Source organism: Lagenorhynchus albirostris, chromosome 8, assembly GCF_949774975.1.
Source record: "Lagenorhynchus albirostris chromosome 8, mLagAlb1.1, whole genome shotgun sequence".
In the NCBI taxonomy this organism is placed as follows: Eukaryota; Metazoa; Chordata; class Mammalia; order Artiodactyla; family Delphinidae; genus Lagenorhynchus; species Lagenorhynchus albirostris.
In genome coordinates this window covers 86,520,521-86,545,468 of record NC_083102.1, presented here as the reverse complement: position 1 = coordinate 86,545,468, position 24,948 = coordinate 86,520,521, and the positions used below count along the sequence as shown (strand labels likewise).

Sequence of the window (24,948 nt, the reverse complement as noted above, 5' to 3'; positions counted from 1 at the left end):
CATCACCATATCAGTTCTTTCTTTCTGACCCCTGATATAAAAGACCAATTCAAATCCCTTTCCTGATGATGGAGCTTAACTGCCTATGAGAGGGTCCCAAATTTTGAAGCACCAGAGACTCGTGACCTCCACTCCTTCACCTCTCCAAGCTAATACCACCTATGCAGCAGTTGTAGGTCATTTTCTTCAGTGAGACTTACATCCTCTAGGAACACAAATGATGCCACAGTGTTGTCCAGATACCCAGTCTCCATCCCACTAAAGCAGAGAGAGAAACACAAGTCTCCAGTGGTACCATTCTGATACATGCGTGAACCCTTTCCTGTTATTTATGTAGCTAGCTGGCTAGCTAGTTACCAAGTTATCTCTTTCCTCGAAGTCCTAATGTCCTCTTATTCTTTTGGGAAGAGATACAATTTATTTTTACCTATGGCCTTCATATCCACATATTCCCTCTCCTAGAATGCCCTCTTCTTTGTTTTAGCTTGTTGTATTATCAAAAAGCATCTATAAAAGAACAAAAGAATGCTTACTGGATGGATTAATGGTCCATACAGCTCTCTGCTACTAACATTAGTGGAGACTTAGTACAAACACACACAACAACACCTTTATGAATTAAGCTTAGAAAGGAATAGATTTGATATTAGAAGAAACCAAGCACATTTTAGAAAATTAATGTACTAATCCAGAAAAATAGCTGGCAAAAAATATATTCCAATTAACAGATCAGACATTCTGCTATCTCAGAGCACTACTGATGTGAGAATTTGTGGCTAAACCAAAATATTCATCTCCCAAAACAAACAAAATGAACTAAAAGTATTTATGCTTAAAAAAAGAGCTAAATTCAACACAGATACAGAGGAACATCAGTGCAAATTCCATTCGCTCAGTGACTCAGGTGGTTTCTTTGGCCACTTCTCAGTACTGAGATATATCAGGTTTTGGTCACAGATAAGAGGCCAATACTTTCAGGCTGTGACATTGTCAGCAGATTTCTGTTCCAATAAGGTAGACTAATGTGCTCGACAAAAGCACCTGTGCCACTCTAATTAGAACACAATTAATTCACCTTAATTCTAAAAGCAGCTTAATTATTCTAGCAACCACACCTTGGGTTTATTTGTAGCTTTTCCCCTAGGATATCAGACCACACCGCCCCCCTCAGAACTACCTCATTTGTGCTCTCATCTGGTGAACCATTCATCCACATTGGCATTATATTATTTAAAAAGGTATAAAAGGATAATGAGACTATCTAGTGTTTTCTCTGTTTGGGGATGATGGTAAAATGCTGCTTTAATCCATAGCGTTGTATGTGAATGTGTGTGTGTGTGCCCCCTCTCCACATCCATGCATTCCCAAACGATGCTTTATTGATCTGAGAAAGAAAGCTGTTATAATAATTTATAATCAAAGCTCCAGGGAAAAAATCCTGTCACAATCAAATTAACATGAAGCATTTTTACCTAGGGTACGAGCTGACAAAGAAACACAGATTAGGAACTTGGTAGTGAAATTCTTGTTGTGTTTTATCAGCCAGATTTACTGAATATTTGTCTCATTCCTCCCCTCAGCCATCACCACCCACAGAATTTATCATCAAAAGCTCACATGCTAAAATAGACATAAAATGTAGGTGGTAAATCCCCACTCTATTCAAGAGTGACCAATTAAATTGATGGGATTGTAGCTTTGAGGTCACTTTCTTTTAAGACAGAAAAATTAGATTATTAATATGGATATAATATTTTCATCTCGCTTAACTATATTTTTCTCCCATAAGAATTATGAGAGAGGGCTTCTCTGGTGGCGCAGTGGTTGAGAGTCTGCCTGCCGATGCAGGGGACATGGGTTCGTGCCCCAGTCCGGGAGGATCCCACATGCCGTGGAGCGGCTGGGCCCGTGAGCCACGGCCGCTGAGCCTGCACGTCCGGAGCCTGTGCTCCGCAACGGGAGAGGCCACAGCAGTGAGAGGCCCGTGTACCGCAAAAAAAAAAAAAGAATTATGAGAGAGAAAAAAGAATATGCAGTCCTCTCTAATAATAGCTTCAAAACATTTCATATGAATGGCAAGAAAAAAAAGCCAGTGTCATTATGACTTTTTTGGAAACCACTTTCCAAATATTCCTGTTTTCTTTCCATTTGAGTCAAATTATTTGATCTCAGATCACAAGGATGCAAAAGCTGTTTGCCTTTTACATCATAAAGCTGTATGTTGATAGGTTTATTTTAAGTGGGATTTTAAAGTTTCTTTTCTTTTTCCTAAAGACACATCTGTTACTTCAGCAAGAGAGAAAGTTAAATAGATACACTGTTAATTTATGTGAGCCTTTCTGAACTTTGGCTTAACCTCACAAACACATCTAGTTAGCAACTACCATATCTCACCCATCTGAGGCTGTCTTTGGGTGGGAGGGGGCTTTGTAGAAAAACACATTACTAGAATATGGAATTTGTATACTTGTCTTTCATCCCAAATGAAAACATTGTATGTTTTTAACTATTCAGATAACTTTAAAAAATATCTGTTTTTTTGCTGTCACCAAAGTATTCATGTTAGAGAAGCTCCACACATGTAATGAATATTAAACTATTTTTTTGAAGTGTAGTTGATTTACAATGTTGTATTAGGTTCAGGTGTACAGCAAAGTGATTCAGTTATACATATATATATATATATATATATATATATATATTCTTTTTTCAGATCCTTTTTTTTTCCTTTTCTTTTTCCAGATTCTTTTCCATTATAGGTTATTACAAGATACTGAATATAGTTCCCTCTGCTATACAGTAGGACCTTATTGTTTATCTATTCTATATATAGTATTTTTTTAAAGATTTTTTTGATATGGACCATTTTTAAAGTCTTTACTGAATTTGTTACAATATTGTTTCTGTTTTATGGTTTGGTTTTTTGGCCACAAGGCACGTGGGATCTTAGCTCCCCGACTAGGGATTGAACCCACACTCCCTGCACTGGCAGGCAAGGTCTCAACCACTGGACCGCCAGGGAAGTCTCTATATATAGTATTTTGTAACTGCTAATCCCAAACTCCTAATTTATCCCTCCTCACCTTTCCCCTTTGGTAACCGTAAGTTTGTTTTCTATGGCTGTGAGTCTATTTCTGTTTTGTAAATAAGTTCATTTGTATCATTTTTTTAACTTCCACATATAAGTTATATCATATGACATTTGTCTATGACTTATTTCACTTAGTGTAATAATCTCTAGGTACATCCATGTTGCTGCAAATGGCATTATCTCATATTTTATGGCTGTATAATTGAATATTAGACTATTGAATCAACACAGCATGCTCTAGTCTTCCCCACCTGCCCCAAATCCTTGGAAACTACAGAAAACAAGCAAATGAATCTATAATGACAACAGAGTGTGCCCTAATTGAGTCAGGAATTATGAAGTGTTGCACAAAAGAAGAAAAAAAAATAGAGAGAGAAAGAGAGAGGAGAAAAGGATCTGATGGAAGGAGGAAACTATAACCCAAAACATATATTGAATGACACACTACAAAAGGGTCCTAGGTACTGAACACAGGAATCAGATGGGTCTCTGGAGTCCTGCTGTCGAGATTGCTAAGTAGGTGAGTCTTTGACTACACACACTTCTGTGCAGGCATGTCTGCCCCTAGGAACAAACAATGAATGTGGACACTTGGAATGGAGAAGCAGGGCAATGCCAGGAAACTGGAAACCTCCAGGACCCCTATGGTACCCCCCACCCAAGGGCACATCTGCTCCCATTGGTGGGCATTTTTACACCAAAACTAAGGAAGAATAGCAGATACAAATCTAAGCAAATGGTCTAGAATCATCAAATCTGAGGAAAATCCACTCCATTAAAAAAAATTCATCAAACTAGAGAACTAAGAGCTGAGAAAATAGAAGTAGCAGAATAAACAAATGGAGATTTTATAAGAAGTATAATTGATACCTTCAGAGAGATAAGAGAGCATACTGCATTTGTGAAATTAAAACAGATTTTGTGAGGAAAAAATAGAGATGTGAGAAATGAAAATATATGATTGTTGAAACAAATTTAATGGTTTTTTTCCCTCTGAATATGAGCATTAGCATAGCTGAAGAACAAATTAATGAGCTGGAAATTTGAGTCTTGAAATCTTTCCAAAACTTAGGGTTATTGGATGTAAGAAAAAGAAATGTAAAGTGTACGGGGGAGATTGGTACTTCTAACATTAGAAATAATAGGCATTCCAAAAGGAGGAAGGGTCAGAGGGAATATGTGGAATGAAATATTCAAAAATATAATTGAAGACAAGTTCCCAATACTTAAAAAAGAAGAAGAAAGAAAATGTTTAGCAAGGTGGATGGAAAAATATCCAGTCCTAGACCATCAGGGAGAAACTTCAGAATGCAGAAAAAAGAGGAAATGCTAAAAGCTTCTAGATGAGATTCACTGTGTAATACTTTCCTTAGTAACACTAAGCATAATTTTATAAAATGAGGCAGTTATCTTAATGTTATGAGACAAAATTATTTGGAACATAACATTCCCCTCCAGTCAAATATCATTCAAGTATTGGGGAAAAATAAAAATTTTCAGACACACAGGGTTCAGAAAGTTTACTACTCCTGAATGCTCTCTGAAAGAATTACTAGAAGATGTATACCTGGAAATTAATCCAAGAGAAATATGATAGATTCAAGAAAGAGGAGTGAGCAAGGAAAAAAGTAAAGCTTGTAGTTCAGACTGAAAAAAGTATTGATTATTGAAAATTTTTAATAAAAATTGGAATTAAAGCCCAGATGACCTCAATATGAGAGGTACAGAGGGAGACTGACAAGAAGAGAAGAAGAAGGAATTAAAATACTGCCAAAGTTCTTAACTTGCTTGGAGTGAGGATATAGATCTTGGGTAACTCTTAATGTTAATAGAAAACTTTAAGGGTAAATATGTGTGGTAAAGAAAATAGATTAGACCAGAGAGCAGACAGCAGAAACAAGAAGAACTACATTCCTGCAGCCTGTGGAACAAAAACCACATTCACAGAAAGATAGACAAGATGAAAAGGCAGAGGGCTAAAAGGCAGATGATGGAACAAGATAAAACCTCAGAAAAACAGCTAAATGAAGTGGAGATAGGAAACCTTCCAGAAAAAGAATTCAGAGTAATGATAGTGAAGATAATCCAGGACCTCGGAAAAAGAATTCCTCGGAGGCAAAGATGGAGAAGATGCAAGAAATGTTTAACGAAGACCTAGAGGAATTAAAGAACAAACACCTAGAAGAATTAAAGAAGCAGCAAACACAGATGAACAATACAATAACTGAAATGAAAAATACACTAGAAGGAATCAATAGCAGAATAACTGAGGCAGAACAATGGACAAGTGACCTGGAAGACAGAATGGTGGAATTCACTGCCATGGAACAGGATAAAGAAAAAAAATGAAAAGAAATGAAGACAGCCTGAGAGAAATCTGCGGCATTAAATGCAACAACATTCGCATTGCAGGGGTCCCAGAGGAGAAGAGAGAGAGAAAGGACTGGAGAAAATATTTGAAGAGATAATAGTCAAAAACTTCCCTAACATGGGAAAGGAAATAGCCACCCAAGTCCAGGAAGCACAGAGAGTCCCAGGCAGGATAAACCCAAGGGGAAACACACCGAGACACATAGTAATCAAACTGACAAAATTAAAAACAAAGAAAAATTACTGAAAGCAACAAGGGAAAAATGACAGATAACATACAAGGAAACTCCCATAAGGTTAACAGCTGATTTCCCAGCAGAAACTCTACAAGCCAGAAGGGAGTGGCACGATATATTTAAAATGATGAAAGGGAAGAACCTACAAACAAGATTACTCTACCAGGCAAGGATCTCATTCAGATTTGACAGAGAAATCAAAAGCTTTACAGACAAGCAAAAGCTAACAAAATTCAGCACCACCAAACCAGCTCTACAACAAATGCTAAAGGAACTTCTCTAAGAGGGAGACAAGAGAAGAAAAGGACCTACAATAACAAACCCATAACAATTAAGAAAATGGTCATAGGAACATACATATCGATAATTACCTTAAATGTGAATGGATTAAATGCTCCAACCCAAAAACACAGGCTTACTGAATGGATACAAAAACAAGACATATATATATATATATATATATATATATATATATATATATATATATGCTGTTTACAAGAGACCCACTTCACACCTAGGGACGCATAGAGACTGAAACCGAGGGGATGGAAAAAGTTATTTCATGCAAATGGAAATCAAAAGAAAGCTGGAGTAGCAATACTCATATAAGATAAAATAGACTTTAAAATAAAGAAGGTTACAAGAGACAAGGAAGGACACTACATAATGATCAAGGGATCAATCCAAGAAGAAGACATAACAATTATAAATATACATGCACCCAACATAGGAGCACCTCAATACATAAGGCAAATATGAACAGCTATAAAAGGAAATAGTAACACAATAAAGGTGGGGGACTTTAACACCTCATTTACACCAACGGACAAATCATCCAGACAGAAAACTAATAAGGAAACACAAGCTTTAAATGACACAATAGACCAGATAGATTTAACTGATGTTTATAGGACATTCCATCCGAAACCAGCAGATTACACTTTCTTCTCAAGTGCACATGGAACATTCTCCAGGATAGATCACATCTTGGGTCACAATCAAGCTTCGATAAATTTAAGAAAATTGAAATCATGCCAGGCATCTTTTCTGACCACAATGCTATGAGATTAGAAATCAGTTACACGGGAAAAACGTAAAAAACACAAACACACGGAGGCTAAACAATACATTACTAAATAACCAAGAGATCACTGAAGAAATCAAAGAGGAAATCAAAAAATACCTAGAGACAAATTACAATGAAAACACGACAATGCAAAACCTATGGGATGCAGCAAAAGCAGTTCTAAGAGGGAAGTTTATAGCAATACAAGCCTACGTTAAGAAACAAGAAACATCTCAAATAAGCAATCTAACATTACACCTAAAGGAACTAGAGAAAGAAGAACAAACAAAACCCAAAGTTAGCAGAAGGAAAGAAATCATTAAGATCAGAGCAGAAATAAGTGAAATAGAAACAAAGAAAATAATAGCAGAGATCAATAAAGATAAACAAAAGATAAACAAAATTGATAAACCATTAGCCAGACTCATCAAGAAAAAGACGGAGGGGACTCAAATCAATAAAATTAGAAATGAAAATGAGAAGTTACAACAGACACCGCAGAAATACAAAGCATTCTAAGAGACGACTATAAGGAACTCTATGCCAATAAAATGGACAACGTGGAAGAAATGGACAAATCCTTAGTAAGGTATATGCTTCCAAGACTGAAACAGGAAGAAATAGAAAATATGAACAGACCAATCACAAGTAATGAAATTGAAACTGTGATTAAAAATCTTCCAACAAACAAAAGTCCAAGACCAGATGGCTTCACAGGTGAATTCTATCAAACATTTAGAGAAGAGCTAACACTCACCCTTCTTAAACTCTTCCCAAAAAATTACAGAGGAAGGAACACTCCCAAACTCATTCTATGAGGCCACCATCACCCTGATACCAAAACCAGACAAAGATACTACAAAAAAAGAAAATTACAGACCCCTATCACTGATGAATATAGATGCAGAAATCCTCAACAGAATACTAGCAAACAAAATCCAACAACACATTAAAAGGATCATACACTATGATCAAGTGGGATTTATCCCAGGGATGCAAGGATTCTTCAATATATGCAAATCAATCAATGTGATACACCATATTAACAAATTGAAGAATAAAAACCATATGATCATCTCAATAGATGCAGAAAAAGCTTTTGACAAAATTCAACACCCATTTATGATAAAAACTCTCCAGAAAGTGGGCATAGGGGGAACCTCCCTCAACATAATAAAGGCCATATGTGACAAACCCACAGCAAACATCATTCTCAATGGTGAAAAACTGAAAGCATTTCCTCTAAGGTCAGGAACAAGACAAGGATGTCCACTCTTGCCACTATTATTCAACATAGTTTTGGAGGTCCTAGCCACGACAATCAGAGAAGACAAAGAAATAAAAGGAATACATATTGGAAAAGAAGAAGTAAAATTGTCACTGTTTGCAGATGACATGGTACTATACATAGAGAATCATAAAGATGCCACCAGAAAACTACTAGAGCTAATCGACGAATTTGGTAAGGTTTCAGGATACAAATTTAATGCACAGAAATCTCTTGCATTCCTATACACTAAAGTTGAAAAATCTGAAAGAGGAATGAAGGAAACACTCCCATTTACCACTGCAGCAAAAAGAATAAAATACCTAGGAATAAACCTACCAAGGGAGACAAAAGACCTGTATGCAGAAAAGTATAAGACACTGATGAAAGAAATTAAAGATGATACAGATGGAGAGATATACCATGTTCTTGGATTGGAATAATCAACATTGTGAAAATGACTATACTAGCCAGAGCAATGTCCCTATCAAATTACCAGTGGCATTTATCACAGAACTAGAACAAAAAAATCTTAAAATTTATATGGAGACATAAAAGACCCCGAATAGCCAAAGCAGTCTTGAGGGGAAAAAATGAAGGTGGAGGAATCAGACTCCCTGACTTCAGACTATACTGCAAAGCTACAGTAATCAAGACAATATGGTACCAGCACAAAAACAGAAATATAGATCAATGGAACAGGATAGAAAGCCCAGAGATAAACCCACGCACCTATGGTCAACTAATCTGTGACAAAGGAGGCAAGGGTATACAATGGAGAAAAGACAGCCTCTTCAATAAGTGGTGCTGGGAAAACTGGACAGCTACATGTAAAAGAATGAAATTAGAACACTCCCTAACACCATACACAAAAATAAACTCAAAATGGATTAGAGACCTAAATGTATGACCGGACACTATAAAACTCTTAGAGGAAAACATAGAAAGAACACTCTTTGACATAAATCACAGCAAATCTGTTTTGATCCACCTCCTAGAGTAATGGAAATAAAAACAAAAATAAACAAATGGGACCTAATGAAACTTAAAACTTTTGCAAAGCAAAGGAAACTATAAACAAGATGAAAAGATAACCCTCAGAATAGGAGAAAATATTTGCAAACGAATCAACGGAGAAAGGGTTAAACTCCAAATCATAAACAGCTCATGCAGCTCAATATCAAAAAAACAAACAACCCAATCCAAAAATGGGCAGAAGACCTAAATAGACGTTTTTCCAAAGAAGACATACAGATGGCTACTAAGCACATGAAAAGCTGCTCAACATCACTAATTATTAGAGAAATGCAAATCAAAACTACAATGAGGTATCACCTCACACCAGTTAGAATGGGCATCATCAGAAAATCTACAAACAACAAATGCTGGAGAGGGTGTGGAATAAAGGGAACCCTCTTACACTGTTGGTAGGAATGTAAATTGGTACAGCCACTATGGAGAACAGTATGGAGGTTCCTTAAAAAAATAAAAATAGAATTACCATGTGACCCAGCAATCCCACTACTGTGCATATACCTAGAGACAACCATAATTCAAAAAGACACATGCACCCCAGTGTCCATTGCAGCACTATTTACAATAGCCAGGTCATGGAAGCAACCTAAATGCCCATCGACAGACGAATGGATAAAGAAGATGTGGTACATATATCAATGGAATATTACTCAGCCATAAAAAGGAATGAAATTGGGTCATTTGTAGAGACATGGATGGATCTAGAGACTGTCATACAGAGTGAAGTAAGTAAGAAAGAGAAAAACAAATATCGTATTTTAACACATATATGTGGAACCTTGAAAAATGGTACAGATGAACCGGTTTGCAGGGCAGAAATAGAGACACAGATGTAGAGAACAAATGTATGGACACCAAGGGGAGAAAGTGTTGGTGTCATGAATTGGGAGATTGGGATTAACATATGTACACTAACATGTATAAAATGGGTAACTAATAAGAACCTGCTATATAAAAAAATAAGTTAAATAAAATACAAAAATTCAAAAAAAATTTGCAATTTATAGGCTACATAACTTCTAAAGCATTAGGTTAATATAAAACAAAGAATACTTAGTCCAACAAATGCCAGGAAAGTGACAAAAAATAAACAATAAAAAACAGGGTAAATAGAAAACAGAAAACAATTTGGCAGGAACATATCAGTACAATCTGAACATATCAGTACACAATAAATTTGAGTGAGATATATTCATTTATTAAGTGAGATTTTCACAGTAGGTTTTTAAAAAATCAGCTATATGTTTGCTATTTATGAGAGACTCAAACTAGAACAACACAAGAAGTTGAAAGTCAAAGAAGAGAAACTAGTATACCAGATAAATGCAGCAAAAGAAGCAAGGAGGCATATTAATTTCAGATATTCAAATCCGATAAAGTAGAATTCAGATTTAAGCATTAAAAGGGCTAAAAAGGAGTATTTTTGTGTGTGTGGCTTTTTTTTTTTTACATCTTTATTAGATTATTGTTGCTTTACAATGTTGTGTTAGTTTCTGCTGTACAACACAGTGCATCAGCTGTCTGTATACCTATATCCCCTCCCTCTTGGGCCTCCCTTCCACCCTCCCCATCTCACCCCTCTAGGTTGTCACAAAGTACCGAGGTGATCTCACTGTGCTATACAGCAGCTTCCCACTAACTATCTATTATACACATAGTAGTGTATATATGTCAGTGCTACTCTCTCAATTCGTCCCACCCTCCCCTTACCCCACTGTGTCCACAAGTCTGTTCTCTACATCTGTGTCAGTATTCCTGCCTTGCCACTAGGTTCATCAGTACCATTTTTCTAGATTCCATATACATGCATTAATATACGGTGTTTGTTTTTTTCTTCCTGACTTACTTCACTCTGTATGACAGAATCTATGTCCATCCACATCACCACAGATGACTCAATTTCCTATGCAACAGTATATGAAGAACACTTTGCACAACGCATGACATATAATAAGCAATCAGAAGACTTAAAAATTGGTTGTTATTCCGACTATGCTTACTATCGGTAATGGGATATGACCAAAGTGGTACTCAAAGAAAAATTATATTCATAGTAACTAATAAGATATGAAAGAAACACAAAGTTGAATAGTCCAGTGAAACCTACATTGGATTCTCTAAATAAACCAATGAAATGTCATTTTAAAAAAGACAGTATTAGTTAAAATGATAATTGGATATATTTTAAAACCATGGAAGTGCTAAAGTGGATCAGAGTAAACTTGTTGCAAGCTGTTAAAAGACTTCTTGGGCTTCCCTGGTGGCGCAGTGGTTGAGAGTCCGCCTGCTGATGTGGGGGACATGGGTTCGTGCCCCGGTCTGGGAGGATCCCGCGTGCCGCGGAGCGGCTGGGCCCGTGGGCCGTGGCCGCTGGGCCTGCGCGTCCAGAGCCTGTTGCTCCGCAGTGGGGGAGGCCACAACAGTGGGAGGCCTGCGTACCGCAAAAAAAAAAAAAGACTTCTTACTTGTTCTGGTTTGCTTTTGATGTGGGTTCTAAGATTACTTTCTGTTTACACAGATTGTTTTTCTGTTTTGAAACATAGTAAATTTTCAAATAATAAAAGAATAAGTTCATATGATTAGGTATGCTAAAATTGTTCTGGAATTCCTTCATAGAAATTTTAAACCCTTCTTTAATTTGCAGCATGTGTACATCTTTGCTTTTGGCACTGCCATTCTTGAGTTGGTTAATAACCCCTTCCCCTCTCCAAACCAGCTGTCCCTGTGAGCATCCAGAATACAGCAACTCACTCCCTCTTCAAGAGAGGACACTCTTTACTGAAGACACAGAAAGAAGAGAATGAAATCTGAATCCTCCCAAAGTGATTTAATTCCTCACAGCTTGGCATAACACTAGCCCATGATAGGATTTTTCTGTAGAAGGCTTTAGAGGAGGCTGCTGGCACTGAAATGTTCAGATGCCCACTTCTTCAGCATGTTTCATTTTCTGTAGTCTTTCCTCAGTAGTTCACCTGCTGCACACTGACCACAAGGTAGTCCTGAATATGTAGGAGTTTATACGAAGGAAAAGCAGAGCTCTGACACCTCACAAAACATAGCTCCAGGTTATCTAGAACATATTCAGGAGCATTAGGAAATTGAGAATTAATTCCTCAGCCCCATAAAGTATACTAAGTAGTATAATTATTTAGCTTTGTATTTTGAAACATGAGAATGGCATAATGACTAGTTTGGCATATATGTAATAAAATATTATGTGACACATTTATAAAGAGTTAATAGTAACCTGGAAAATGTGTATATTACTAATGTAAATGAAAAAGGGCAAAATACAAAACCATCTGTATAATATTATCATGACCGCTTGGAAATATACATATAAAATAGTAGAAATATAGTAAAATAGAAATTGTTCTTGTCTCGGGGTAGTATGGTTATGGGTGACTTTTTTCTTCTACTCTTTCTATTTTCCAATTTTCCAATAATGAGAATATTGCTATCATACTAGAAAACAAATAGATGGAATACCCAGAATTCTCCCACGTACCAGCAGGACATAGAAAAGATGCCAGAGGGCAAACAGGACTTATCCAATGGTCAGAGAGATTAGTCTCTGGACTGCTGACCTGACTATTTCCAGTTCTCTCCAACCTCCAGTCCTAACAATCCTGCTCTGCTACTGTCACACCCTATTAACTGCTTTATAAATTTGTTCTGAAGAAGCTCTTTCAAGAAATATATTTTAAAACAGCTCATGTAAGATTATAGAAAAAAATTTGAGCACAGATAATTTTTTCCTCAGGTCAGCCATGACTTAGTCTCTGATAGGTGATTTACTATAAAGAGACCAAAATACAAGTATTAGTTATGTTTTTTAATGGCATTGCTTAGAAAAGAGGGTCAGTCCTGAAACTGACTCAAAATGTCTTTCTTAAATTTCAGTGCTATCCACTGGAATAAAACCAAGAAAAAAGCAATATAAACTCAATAAAACAAATTTATATTGGCTTCCTTGTTCTGAGGAGATAGTTCCAAAGAATGTTACATATACCTTGAAAACCAAAACTGCATATAGACCAACAAGAACAATCTCCATTATAGCCCCTTCAAGGTCAGTTGATGCTTTTATTAAAAATTGGCTTTAAAATTACATAGAACTCTTCAGAACAGTTTGAGCATCTGCTTGCTATTTTCTACAGTTCTTCCCTCTATCCTACCCAGAAGAATTATGTTACCTCTGGCATTTTATTTAAGCTTCTAATTCAGGGTAAGTGAATTTAAGATAGACTGACAGACTGAGTTAACACTGTATTAAGTGGGTCTTTCTTTTTTTACAGGCATGTTCATTATTATTAAAGTAAAACCCACTTGACTATTTAGATCACATAAGTAATAAGTTTAAGCACCCCGATAGATTTGTAACCAAAATCTTAAACTGTACAAAAAATCCACGGATAGAAAGTACAGTTTTTCTTTCAGCTTAAATTGTTTAAGCAGTTACCCTTTGCATATTGTACTACAACATTGTCTAAGATTGCTGCTCTGCTAATTCTAGTGTGAAAAAAATAAAAACACTCATTATAACTTAGAAGTTCATTTGAATTGCCACTTTCACTTATTTTAAAACAAAAATAGTACTACATTTTACAGGGGGAGAAAAGGAAACTAACATTTATTGAAACTGTAATACGCCAGGCAGTACATCATTTTCTCTAAACATCCTCAGTCTAGGTCATATTTCTGTCTTATTAGTGAGAAAGCTGAGTGCTTTCTACCATTCTGAAGCCAATATTCTTTATTAATGTTATTCCAGCAAGAGTGTAAATAAATACAATGCATGTAATAAAAACCTAAAGCAAAATTGAATTTGAGTGAAATATAGGGGAACCAATTGAAGAAAAGAATTTTTGAAATGCAGTGCATGCAGGAAAGCCTTCAAATAGAGCTTATCCTTTACCTTCACCTAAGCTGTCATGCTGGAGGAAAAACCTATAAATGCAATGAAGGTGGAGAAGCCTTTAGTCAAAATGACCTCACAGGACTCATGCTAGAGATAAACCTCATGAATATAAAGGAATGTGGAGGGTCTTTTCCTATGGCACATCCCATATTAAATATCAGAGAATTCATCCCAAATAGAGAGAGACCTTATGGATGTAATGAACTTATTCAACCTCAGAGAATATCTAGTAGATAAAAAAAACCTTATGAATTTGGTAAATGTAGGATCTTAATAGCCAGGCTGTATTCTATATCTTAGTTCAAACCTAAAGTCACCAACCTTAGGTGGTTTAATATATTTTGGGAAATATAATAAAAAAATTTTGGCTTCCCTGGTGGCGCAGTGGTTGCGAGTCCGCCTGTCGATGCATGGGACACGGGTTCGTGCCCTGGTCCGGGAGGATCCCACATTCTGCGGAGCGGCTGGGCCCGTGAGCCATGGCCGCTGAGCCTGCACGTCCAGAACCTGCGCTCCGCAGCGGGAGAGGCCACAACAGTGAGAGGCCCGCGTACCGCAAAAAAATATATAAATAAATAAATAAATAAATTTTCATAGATAATGTGAAATGTTCCACTACCCTTTAGAGCCTTTTATGCCAATATTTGTAGGGAAAAAAGTGATTAAAATGTAAGACCTCTATTGCCTATGTTCATATTCTTAGTAATTTTATCAACCTATGATGAGATCATTTAAGTTTTCATTCTGAATTATAAATTGAATACCTTTCTTTTTTCTGAAAATGATTTTCCTTTTGCAAAAAAAAGAAAATGTGTAAAGTAAAAACTAAAAGTCCTCCAATGCTAATCCCACTCCACACTGTTGAAATGTAGGCATATATTCTGGCATATATCATTCAGAAATTTTGCTGGCTATACAAAAAAAACACTAGAGTCACATTTCCCTTACTATACTCAACTTGATATTTTATTTTATTTTTTTATAAATTTATTTATTTTTGACTGCGTTGTATCTTCGTTGCTGCACGCGGGCTTTCTCTAGTTGTGGCGAGCAGGGGCTACTCTTTGTTGCGGTGCACAGGCTTCTCATTGTGGTGGCTTCTCTTGCTGTGGAGCACAGGCGCGCGGGCTTTGGTAGTTGTGGCTCACGGGCTGTACTAAGCGCAGGCTCAGTAGTTGTGGTGCACGGGCTTAGTTGCTCCGCGACATGTGGGATATTCACGGACCAGGGCTCGAACCTGTGTCCCCTGCATTGGCAGGCGGATTCTTAACCACTGCGCCACCAGGGAAGTCCCACAACTTGTTTTTTTAAAACTTAACAATATATTATGAATGTCTCTTCTGCCAGTAAATATATATCATTATTTCAGAAAGGCACTATACCAGTTTATCTAACTAAACCTCTATTAATAGACAAAGAATATTATAATCAAATTTTTGTATACTTGTTAAAGTATTTCTGAAAGAGATATTCCTAAAAGAAAATTAGAGAATCAGACATGTATGTGTACATATACATATATATGTATGTATGTAATTTCATTTTGATAGTTACTGCCAGATTGCCCTTCAAAGAATATGCGTCATTCTTTTTTTAAGCTTGTGAAGAAAATATTCTTAATTTCAGCTTTATTGAGATACAATTGACATATAAAGTTGTAAGATATTTAAAGTGTACACTGTGGTGATTTGATATACATACATATTGTAAAAGGAGTCCCTCTATCTAGTTAACTAACATATCCATCACCTCACATATTTATCTGTTTTTGTTTGTTTGTTTGGGGTGTTTTTGGTGAGAACATTTAAGTTTTACTCTCTCATATCATTCTTTTTTAAAAATTTTTATTGGAGTATAGTTGATTTACAATGTTGTGTTAGTTTCAGGTGTACAGCAAAGTGAATCGGTTATACGTATACTCTCATATCATTCTTAAAACTATTAAAGTATAAGCTAATGCAAACATAATTAATTTTATTCTCAAAGCATTCCAAAGCAGCTGATAGGGAGAATCATCAGCTTTCCAGCTAAGAAACTTCTTTAAATTATTTTTGCTTACAAAAAGAACTCTCTTTTTGACACAGAAAGTAGAAGGACATACTTTAAAATATAAATTAAATATTATTGTGACCTTTCTACCTCTAAGGAACGAAGTTGCCTTAAGGCATTTTATTGATTATTAAACTTTTTTTGTGTGTTCCAACTTCGCCCCACTCTATTATAAATAATAGATACCAATGTATTTATAATAAATAATGTAAGGGATCTTTTTTTAGAATTAGCCATCAAAGATAAATATAAATTGCTCTGTTGCAGAGAGTTCTCCCCTCTAGCAGACATTCCTTCAGAGGCAGTTCACAAAGAACCACATTTCCTTGGAGAAAACATAATTTAAACCATAGAAAAGTAACACTCCTTTTCAGGGAAATTGTGGCGCCATCCAAGATATTGCCCAAACTATAGAGCTCTTTAAATACCACTGCTGGCCTCAAAGATTTGGTCGTGCTATAATTTTACTTCATGTAATTATTATATTAAGAGAGAGTCAGAGACCATGACATTTTTGTACTTGGAAAAGACCATAACTTTGCAACCTTACAGAGGGGGATTCTGAAGTCCAGGCAGGTGAAAGGGCATCTCTGAGGTCCCTCAGTAGCTGATGCAGCTCTGGGATCCCCTCAAGGATACTTTGCCTCCAACTAAGCTCGAGCCAGTGTTTATACAAATTCACGAAGAATGAGCTTGTGCTACAAGAAGCTCCTACTGAATTTTTAATAAATGCAAGATAATTTATTTAAAGCAATGAGACTTCTACAAAATGATTTTCAGATTTCTCTCTGCTTTTTTCTCTTCAGAGCCAACTAAATCAAGCCTTTGATTTTAAATATTTGGGTTTCAAAAGAAAATAACCTCACTTTTGTTATCTTCCAACCGTTACAGTGGAATAAATAAAGACTGGAGTAAAATTGAATATGTTGGACTTTAAAATAAAGATTAAAAAGAAAGGTATAGCCTGGATCATATCCCATATAGCCCTCTCAGTGGTAGAAGTCAATGAAAATAATTTCTTTAGATTAATCTAAAAGAGTTAATCATTTACAACTAATAAGAGAAAAAGACTACTAATCTCATTTCTCACTTGAATAAAACATTCTTTCAGTCCATGACAATCTGATCTTTTCCAATTTAATTTTTCATTTTAAAAATACCCTAAAGCAAATGGATGCCTAAAAGGAGTCATCATATGCATCATTTATAACCTTAACTTGCTTTATGGAGCAGTAGGCTGAGTGGCTTTATTGGGATAAATGGAGCAGGTGAAAGACCAATGAACCAGTGTGAAATTTTCTTGTATGAGTCGAGAGAGGTTCCTGGTACTTACAGTGGTCCAGTACTATTAAGAGCTGCTTCTCCTTGAATAGCTGATTCACTTCATTGTACAGCAGAAACTAACACAACATTGTAAAGCAATTTTACTCCAATTAAAGAAAAAAGAAAAGAAATGATAAATCTGAAAGACTGTAACACAAGGAGAGTATCTGCAATAAAAAGTTTTTTGAAAGATGAAAAGGAAAAAGAGCTGCTTCTCCTTGAATGATTGATAATAATTTTTTTTTTTTTTTGGTATGCGGGACTCTCACTCTTGTGGCCTCTCCCGTTGCGAAGCACAGGCTCCGGACGCGCAGGCCCAGCGGCTATGGCTCACGGGCCCAGCCGCTCCGCAGCATGTGGGATCTTCCCGGACCGGGGCACGAATCAGTGTCCCCTGGATCAGCAGGCGGACTCTCAACCACTGCGCCACCAGGGAAACCCGATAATAATCTTTTAAAAGACAAAAAATTAAGCATTTCCTAAACGTCTTGGTCTCAACCAGTTCAACATAATTGTCCTGGCACAGTGTCCTCTTTAGAACTGTAACTACTAAAATAACAGTGAACTAAGAAACAAAAGATCTCAATTTAAAACCGAACAGGCAGTCGGCCTTAGGCAAGCCACTTACCTCTGTGTGTCCCAGTTTCCTCTGTCTGTAAGCAAGTTAGTTGTGTGAAAAGCGGTAGCCAAATTAGACATGAGCAGAGATAAATACTAAGGAGATATAAGAGTTTTTATATATTAGATATTTTTATTTCCCTACATATTCAAATACCTATTTGACAGTTTAAATCCCATCCCCTTTTTGAAAACTTGCTAGATTCTTTCCAGCTTATATGACTTTTCATCCTATGACTATTTTTTAATGTGCCAAACAGCATACAAGTATTTATGATACTATGGCACTATCTTTTATGATTTCCTTTTTCCTTAGTTCAAATTTGATTCCCCACCTCAACTGTAAGTGCTTTGAGAATAAAGGCTATCATGTAGTAGACAAACTATACGTAGTATTGATTAAACTTATCCTGTACAGAAAAACTGTAATTGTGAATGGAATGTGTTTTAAACTTTGTTCATTACCCATGATCTGTAGTACCCCATCTTATTCTTTTTAATTTTTAAATTTTTTGCTGCATTGGGTCTTCATTGATGCTCAGGCTTTCTCTAGTTGTGGGAAGCGGGGGCAATTCTTCATTGCAGTGCATGGGCCTCTCATTGCAGTGGCTTCTCTTGTTGCGGAGCATGGGCTCTAGGCATACGGGCTTCAGTAGTTGTGGCACACGGGCTCAGTAGTTGTGGCTCGTGGGCTCTAGAGCACAGGCTCAGTAGTCGCAGTGCACAGGCTTAGTTGCTCTGTGGCATGTGGGATCTTCCTGGACCAGGGATCGAACCCATGTCCCTTGCACTGGCAGGCGGATTCTCAACCACAACACCACCAGGGAAGTGCCTGTAGCACCACATCTTTATTTCAGAATTATTCATTACTAAGTATATGTTCCTCATTAAAAATAAAATGTTATACTCTATAAAGTTTTGACTTACTATTTTAACTCTTAGTGATTGTCATTTTTTAAAGGTGGGACATCTTGGGAGCTGTCATTGGTACAGAATGTGGAACAATAGAATCAGGTTTATCAATGGTCTTCCTCAAAGATGGAGAGAGGAAAATATGCACTCCTTACCTGGACACAACTGGTTACGGGAACCTGAGGTTTTACTTTGTTATGGGTAGGTACATTTTGAACAAATTTTATTGACCTAGGGCAAATTCTAGATGAGCACCTATTCCTGAGGAAGTAAGATTGTTTGTTGTCTACAATATAAAATTAAAATTCATGAACTATGAGTTCTACTGGTTGAGCAAAAGTCTGTGGTGCTCACACCTGCCTCACACCAGCCTTGCTGGAACCATCCTGTGCAAGAGCTAGTCTTGTTCTTGCATGACTAGGCCTAAAGACAAAATGCCTTTAGACTTTCCTTCCACCTTTCCTGCAATGGTCATAGCTGAAAAGACAACAAGAGAGAAGCTAAGAACAAAGTAACTCCTTTGTCCAAAGCCTCTAGCCTCCCCCAAATACAATTATCAAGGTGAATCATTTGTTTTCATGGATATCTCATCATTGCATAACTCTTTCATTGTAGGAAGCTAAGAAAGAAACAGATTTATTATACTCTTTAATGCTTTAATACTATTCTCTACTTTCTAATATGTTGGCAAACACATAAAGGAAAAAAGTGCTTATAAGATGTTATTTTTCTTCAGATGACTGCAGAGCAAATAAATAGTTAAAAGTTTAGAAAAATACCCAAGGAGGAATTAGGGGGTTGAAATGGGCGTCCTCTGAAATTTATCATTTTCGTCAGCAAGAGCCACAGTTACATACTCTTTCACTAGATGTCATTCCAGAAATGTGAGTAGGTGTCACATGCCTTTTTGTTAAATGACTGGAAAAGCACAGGCAACACCTGGAAGTGAAACAGGAAATAAACACTGTCCACCTTTGACCTTACTAGCAAAGATGTCAATTCATCAGGACAAACAGAACTTCCAAGTCTAGGCTTCTGCAGTGCCTATTATTTTTCTCACATTCCTCACCTCCTACAGCTCAGAGTGGCAAAGCAAACTTCAGATTGTATCATGCTCTCAAATACATTGCCTGTGTGATGCTACCTCATTTTCAATAATGATCTGTTTGGAAACAGGGAAGTTGTGGATATAAAATATAATAATATAATCTTCCTGCCATAAGGATATCCTCACCTTAACTCTGAAATGAGTTGTATATTTAAAGACCCAGACCTCAATTCCTTTAAATAATGAGAATTCAAACTGGCTCTCATTTTATTAAGAGTGATTCCTGGGAAACTTTAAGAACTGCCCTCACCCCCTGGCAAATTGTAATAAACATTTAATATGCCCGTCTAATTTAAGTATTTTCCTTTTTTTTCATTTTTCACAAAATATATTTGAATTCTTCATTTTTTAGTAGTAAATTACGGTAAATCAAACCATTCGATACCTTTATATAAGAGATTGTCATCTCTATATAAGAGATTAAGTCATCTTTAATTCTTTCTAGAACAAAGCAGATTATTAATGAATCAATTAAAATTATATTGACTCGGAGGAAAACATTCAATTGAATAGACCCGAAGTACCTTATCCCAAATAAAAGCATCTCCATTCGATTAAAAAAATTAATGAGTTCCTATTGAATGTAGAGCACTGAGCTAGCATATATAGAGACTACAACTGGGGAAAATAATGATACCTAAATCACAGAGTTGCTGATCAATGAGTTAATACATGCAAAGCCTTCAAAATGGTGTCTAATAAATACTTAAGACTCAATATATCTTTGGTTTTTTATGTATAAAAATTACTTAAGAGCCCTTGCCCACAAGTAACACTTAACTATAAAAGAGATTTGTTGAGGTTGAGGGTTTTGAAAGGCCATATGAAGGCAGAAATTCTACTCAGGGGCTGAATCGGATTTGAAAGTTGTCAGCATACAGGTGATAACCGGAGCCACTGAAGTTGCTGTGTTCTCCCAAGCAGGAGACAGAGTAAGCAAAGGACATGAAAACTCCTTAAGGAGAACCCTCACCTAAGTATAGGTAGAAGGAAAAGGAGTAGACAAAGGATGCTGAGAAAGGGCATAAGGAAATGCAGGAGGAGGGCGTGGTTCTATGCTAAAGAGGGAAAGGAAGAGAGTGGTTCAGGGGTGGGATGACAGGGAGGTGATCAGCAGTGTAGGAAGGCCACAGAGACAGAGGTCAGAGGTCAATCAGGACAGGGCTGAGAGCCCACCTGTGACTCCCCATGGTGTGGTGCCTGGGAAGCCAAAGAGCATAGATTTAAAAGAAATGGAGACGTGGCACTGACTGAGAACTGCTCTTTCAGGAAGTTCACCAGTAAACACAAGGAAGGAAATGGGGTCTGACCTTGAGGAGAAAGCAGAATCAGCAAAGGTGTTTTTAGAATAGGATAGGGTAGGCTAGGCTAGGCTAGGCTAGGACAGGATGACAGTAGGATAAGGTAGGATAAGACTGGATTCTACAGAAAAGACTTCAAAAGTTTGGTAGCTGATAGAAAAGAAAACAATATGGGAAGAGATTTAAGATATGATAGACAGTTTATAAGTAACCCCTCACTAAGTATGGTGCCTTAGGAAAATCAGTGACTGATTGTTGATCTAGACCAGATCACACTCCTTTCTTCTTAGACACTGCCTACGTGTCCTTCCTGGTTTCATCCTTTGGTTCATATCAGTCTGCTGTGACTACCATTTCTGGAAGATTTGCTCAACTTTCAAAGTTTGGTTCAAGTTCTATTTCCTTCATTCACACATTTTCATTTATACAACACAAATTATTTGAGGACTAGTATCCAGCACTGTTCTTAGAGCCGGAATGCAGTGAACATGACAAAAATAACGTAATATACATCATTCATTTGGGTTTTTTGGTTTGTTTTCTTTATTATTCCTTCAACAGATATTTACTTAGCATCTCCTATATACCCAGCCCTTTTAGCCTACACTTGTATCTCTTTTCTCTGAATTTTGACTGCAGTTATGGCAGCACAACACAGTTTACCGCTAATCATCATTCTTTCATGTATATTAGACATGTGTATTAGTTACTTGCTAAATTACAAACTTTTTGAGGTCAGGGCTTATCTCCCCTTTAGGCCCAATGTCCCGCACATAGTCAATAAAAAAAAAAATCACTTTCTTAATATAAATGAGTGTCTTAAATCTACTTAAAACAGGATTTAAAATACTTTAAAACTAACTGTCCATCTAGTTTCTATTGAAATTTTCTGTACCTTAATTGCTGTACAAAACGCCCTTTGAGTCATACCTTTCCACAATACATCAAAGTGAATGAAGCTGAAGAAGAATCCGTGTCTTTCTGTAGGAGCTGCTGTCACTGAAACTTCACAGAACTGATAAATTGCCCCAAGAGGGATCTTTCAGATAAAGTCTGTCATCATTTTAAAGTCTTGGCTCCTTTTGGACTTTCTTCTTCTGTCATTCTGGGCTGGATGAGCCTCCCATGTGGGTTTCTGTTCTCTCTGAAACTCAGGTGCAGTTCACGAACTGTTCTTGAGAGAGCAGAGAGGATTTACAGGGAACAAATTTTAATGAAATTAGAGAGAATTGTTTTTTCAGTTCCTATGTCTCTGGATGTGGTGCTTTAAACCCACACTGCCTGTGACCTTTCACCTTTTTTTGTTCTTTTTTGGTAAGTCTTTAATATGGGCTCAATAGTCAATTCTTATAAGTTACATTTTAAAAAAGAGAATTTAATTTTCATGGAGGTCTTTCCCCCACCTCTCCCCCCACCAGACTGTCATTTTGAATGGCTTTACTTGCTATATTTACTATAATCTTAAAGTATGTAATGAAATGCTAAAAATATGATATCAGTTGTCAAAACCATGAGATTTTTCTCGACAGGTTGCTGCCATTGAACAATAAACATCTTTTAGGATGGGGTCTACATTATCCCTATATCTGGCTTCTCTAGTCTCAATTCAGATTACTTAACTCAGTAAATATTTATTATATGCCAAGTTACATATGTCTGACAGATGTAACATGCCAGATTTCACAAATACCACCATCCAAGTTACTTCTGTTATCATGGTCTTTCTCGTACTGGTCAGGTTCTAGCTTTCTTACCTAACATCACATTTCAGTAATTTCTCCCCAGGATCAGATCCCAGTTACCCAGATCGAGTTTAAGCCAGACACTTGCAATAATTGACACTTTATTTTTTTATACAGATGGTGAGTCTCAGGCTTTTTTTTTTTTTTTTTTTTTTTTGCGGTACGCGGCCCTCTCACTGTTGTGGCCTCTCCTGTTGCGGAGCACAGGCTCTGGACGGGCAGGCTCAGCGGCCATGGCTCACGGGCCCAGCCGCTCTGCAGCATGTGGGATCTTCCCAGACCAGGGCACGAACCCGTGTCTGCTGCATCGGCAGGCGGACTCTCAACCACTGCGCCACCAGGGAAGCCCTCAGGCATTATTTATTGATTTTACTAGATTAACTCTTAAAGGGTAACTTTATTCTAGAGTTTTTGAGGTTGCTTTTTTGTCACCGTAGAGTATTAGCAACAAAAATTGCCTGTAGGTAAAAATTAACATTGATGGTGGTTGATTTAAGAACTGGAAGAGGGTTTTTTTAAAAGATAATAATAAAAAGTTAATGTTATAAATTTTGGACCTTAGGGGTAGAATATTTGCCAGGAAATCCATGTACATATCACCACTCCTGCTATTATGTTTGGTGCTGTTATGAAGGATGATGGTGAGTGGGGAGAGGTTTCTGGTTAGACATGTAATCCTTTAAAATCCAGGTTAAGCAGACAATTGATAGAAGCCAGCAGTAATAAGGATTATTGGCCGAATGCGGTAGAATAGAGGGTCAAAGGCTGAGACATAACATCAACTCCTGGCTCTTCCACCAACTGGTTAAATTATCTTCAGTTTCAGGTACTTGCTCTGTTATTCAGCTGCATCATCAGGATGATCTTAACTACCTCTCAGTTCTAACTTTATATCATTTCATATGACTATAAAGTAGTGTGATAGAGAGTAAACTACTCTATATAGCTTCCAAGAATCAAATGAAGTACCAAAAGTAAAAATATAAAATGAACTGCATCTAAAATACAAATACCCCAATAAAGATGTTAAAAAAAAAATCTTTTTCCTAAGTACTAAAAAAAAAAAAAAAGCAAATACCTAATATGTGCTAAAATATTAAAGATACTACATACAACAGTTTAAGTAACACACTGCTTCAGAAATCCTTGATTCAGTGAGTCACCACAGTTTTTTTAAAACCGTAATCAATAGGTTCTGAACTTGGGCTATAAAGACCTCAAATATAAGGAAGTAATGGTTTATTAAAAAGCAGAGCACACTTCTTTAATGAGAGTTAAGATATGGACAGGTAGTCACAGTTTGTTGCAGACTATTATTTGAGTAATCTCATTAAGTAAATAGTTTGGCCTTCACAAATGTCAAGTCTTTGATCTTTAGCATGGCCTATCTGAACTATCTTCATAAATTTTTCCTTTGGGTCTGGTTACCTTTGTTTAGGATCATTCTTAAGTGACATCTGGGTTTCATAATTTTTTTTATCCTGAAATTTAACACTACGTTTTACATGTTAATGGATGCAAGTTGGTACTAACACTTAAAATTTTTTGTGCAGGAGGGATTTGTGACCCTGGAGAGTCTCATGAAAATGATATCACCCTGTATGCAAAGACTGAAGGAAGAAAAGAGCACATTACACTGGATACCCTTTCCTATTCCTCATATAAGGTACCCATGCCAATCTTTGTGTCAGATGGCCCCACCCCAGTCCAGGTCAAAACCATGAAGACCATGCTAGATGCCATGCTAGAGGATAAATCTCTCTTCTGGCAGCCCAGAAAGTTGCCACATTTCTTTAAAACAGTGACATGGACATTATTTTAGCGTTCACTTTTTTTTCCTGATACAAACAAAAAGTGAGGTTTTATCAGGAGGAGTGAATTACAGCCCATTAGAGACAATAAGGAGGAG

General features: G+C 36.8%; 1 protein-coding gene across 2 annotated transcripts in view; it reads left to right on the top strand.

Moving 5' to 3' along the window:
- RELN (reelin) overlaps positions 1-24,948 on the top strand; it is a 516,315-nt gene that overhangs the window by 315,321 nt on the left and 176,046 nt on the right. For both annotated transcript variants that reach the window (XM_060157241.1, XM_060157242.1), the window contains exons 12-13: positions 18,938-19,089; positions 24,593-24,705. In XM_060157241.1, coding sequence (XP_060013224.1) covers positions 18,938-19,089; positions 24,593-24,705 — 265 coding nt within the window. The remainder of the gene's footprint in view (positions 1-18,937; positions 19,090-24,592; positions 24,706-24,948) is intronic.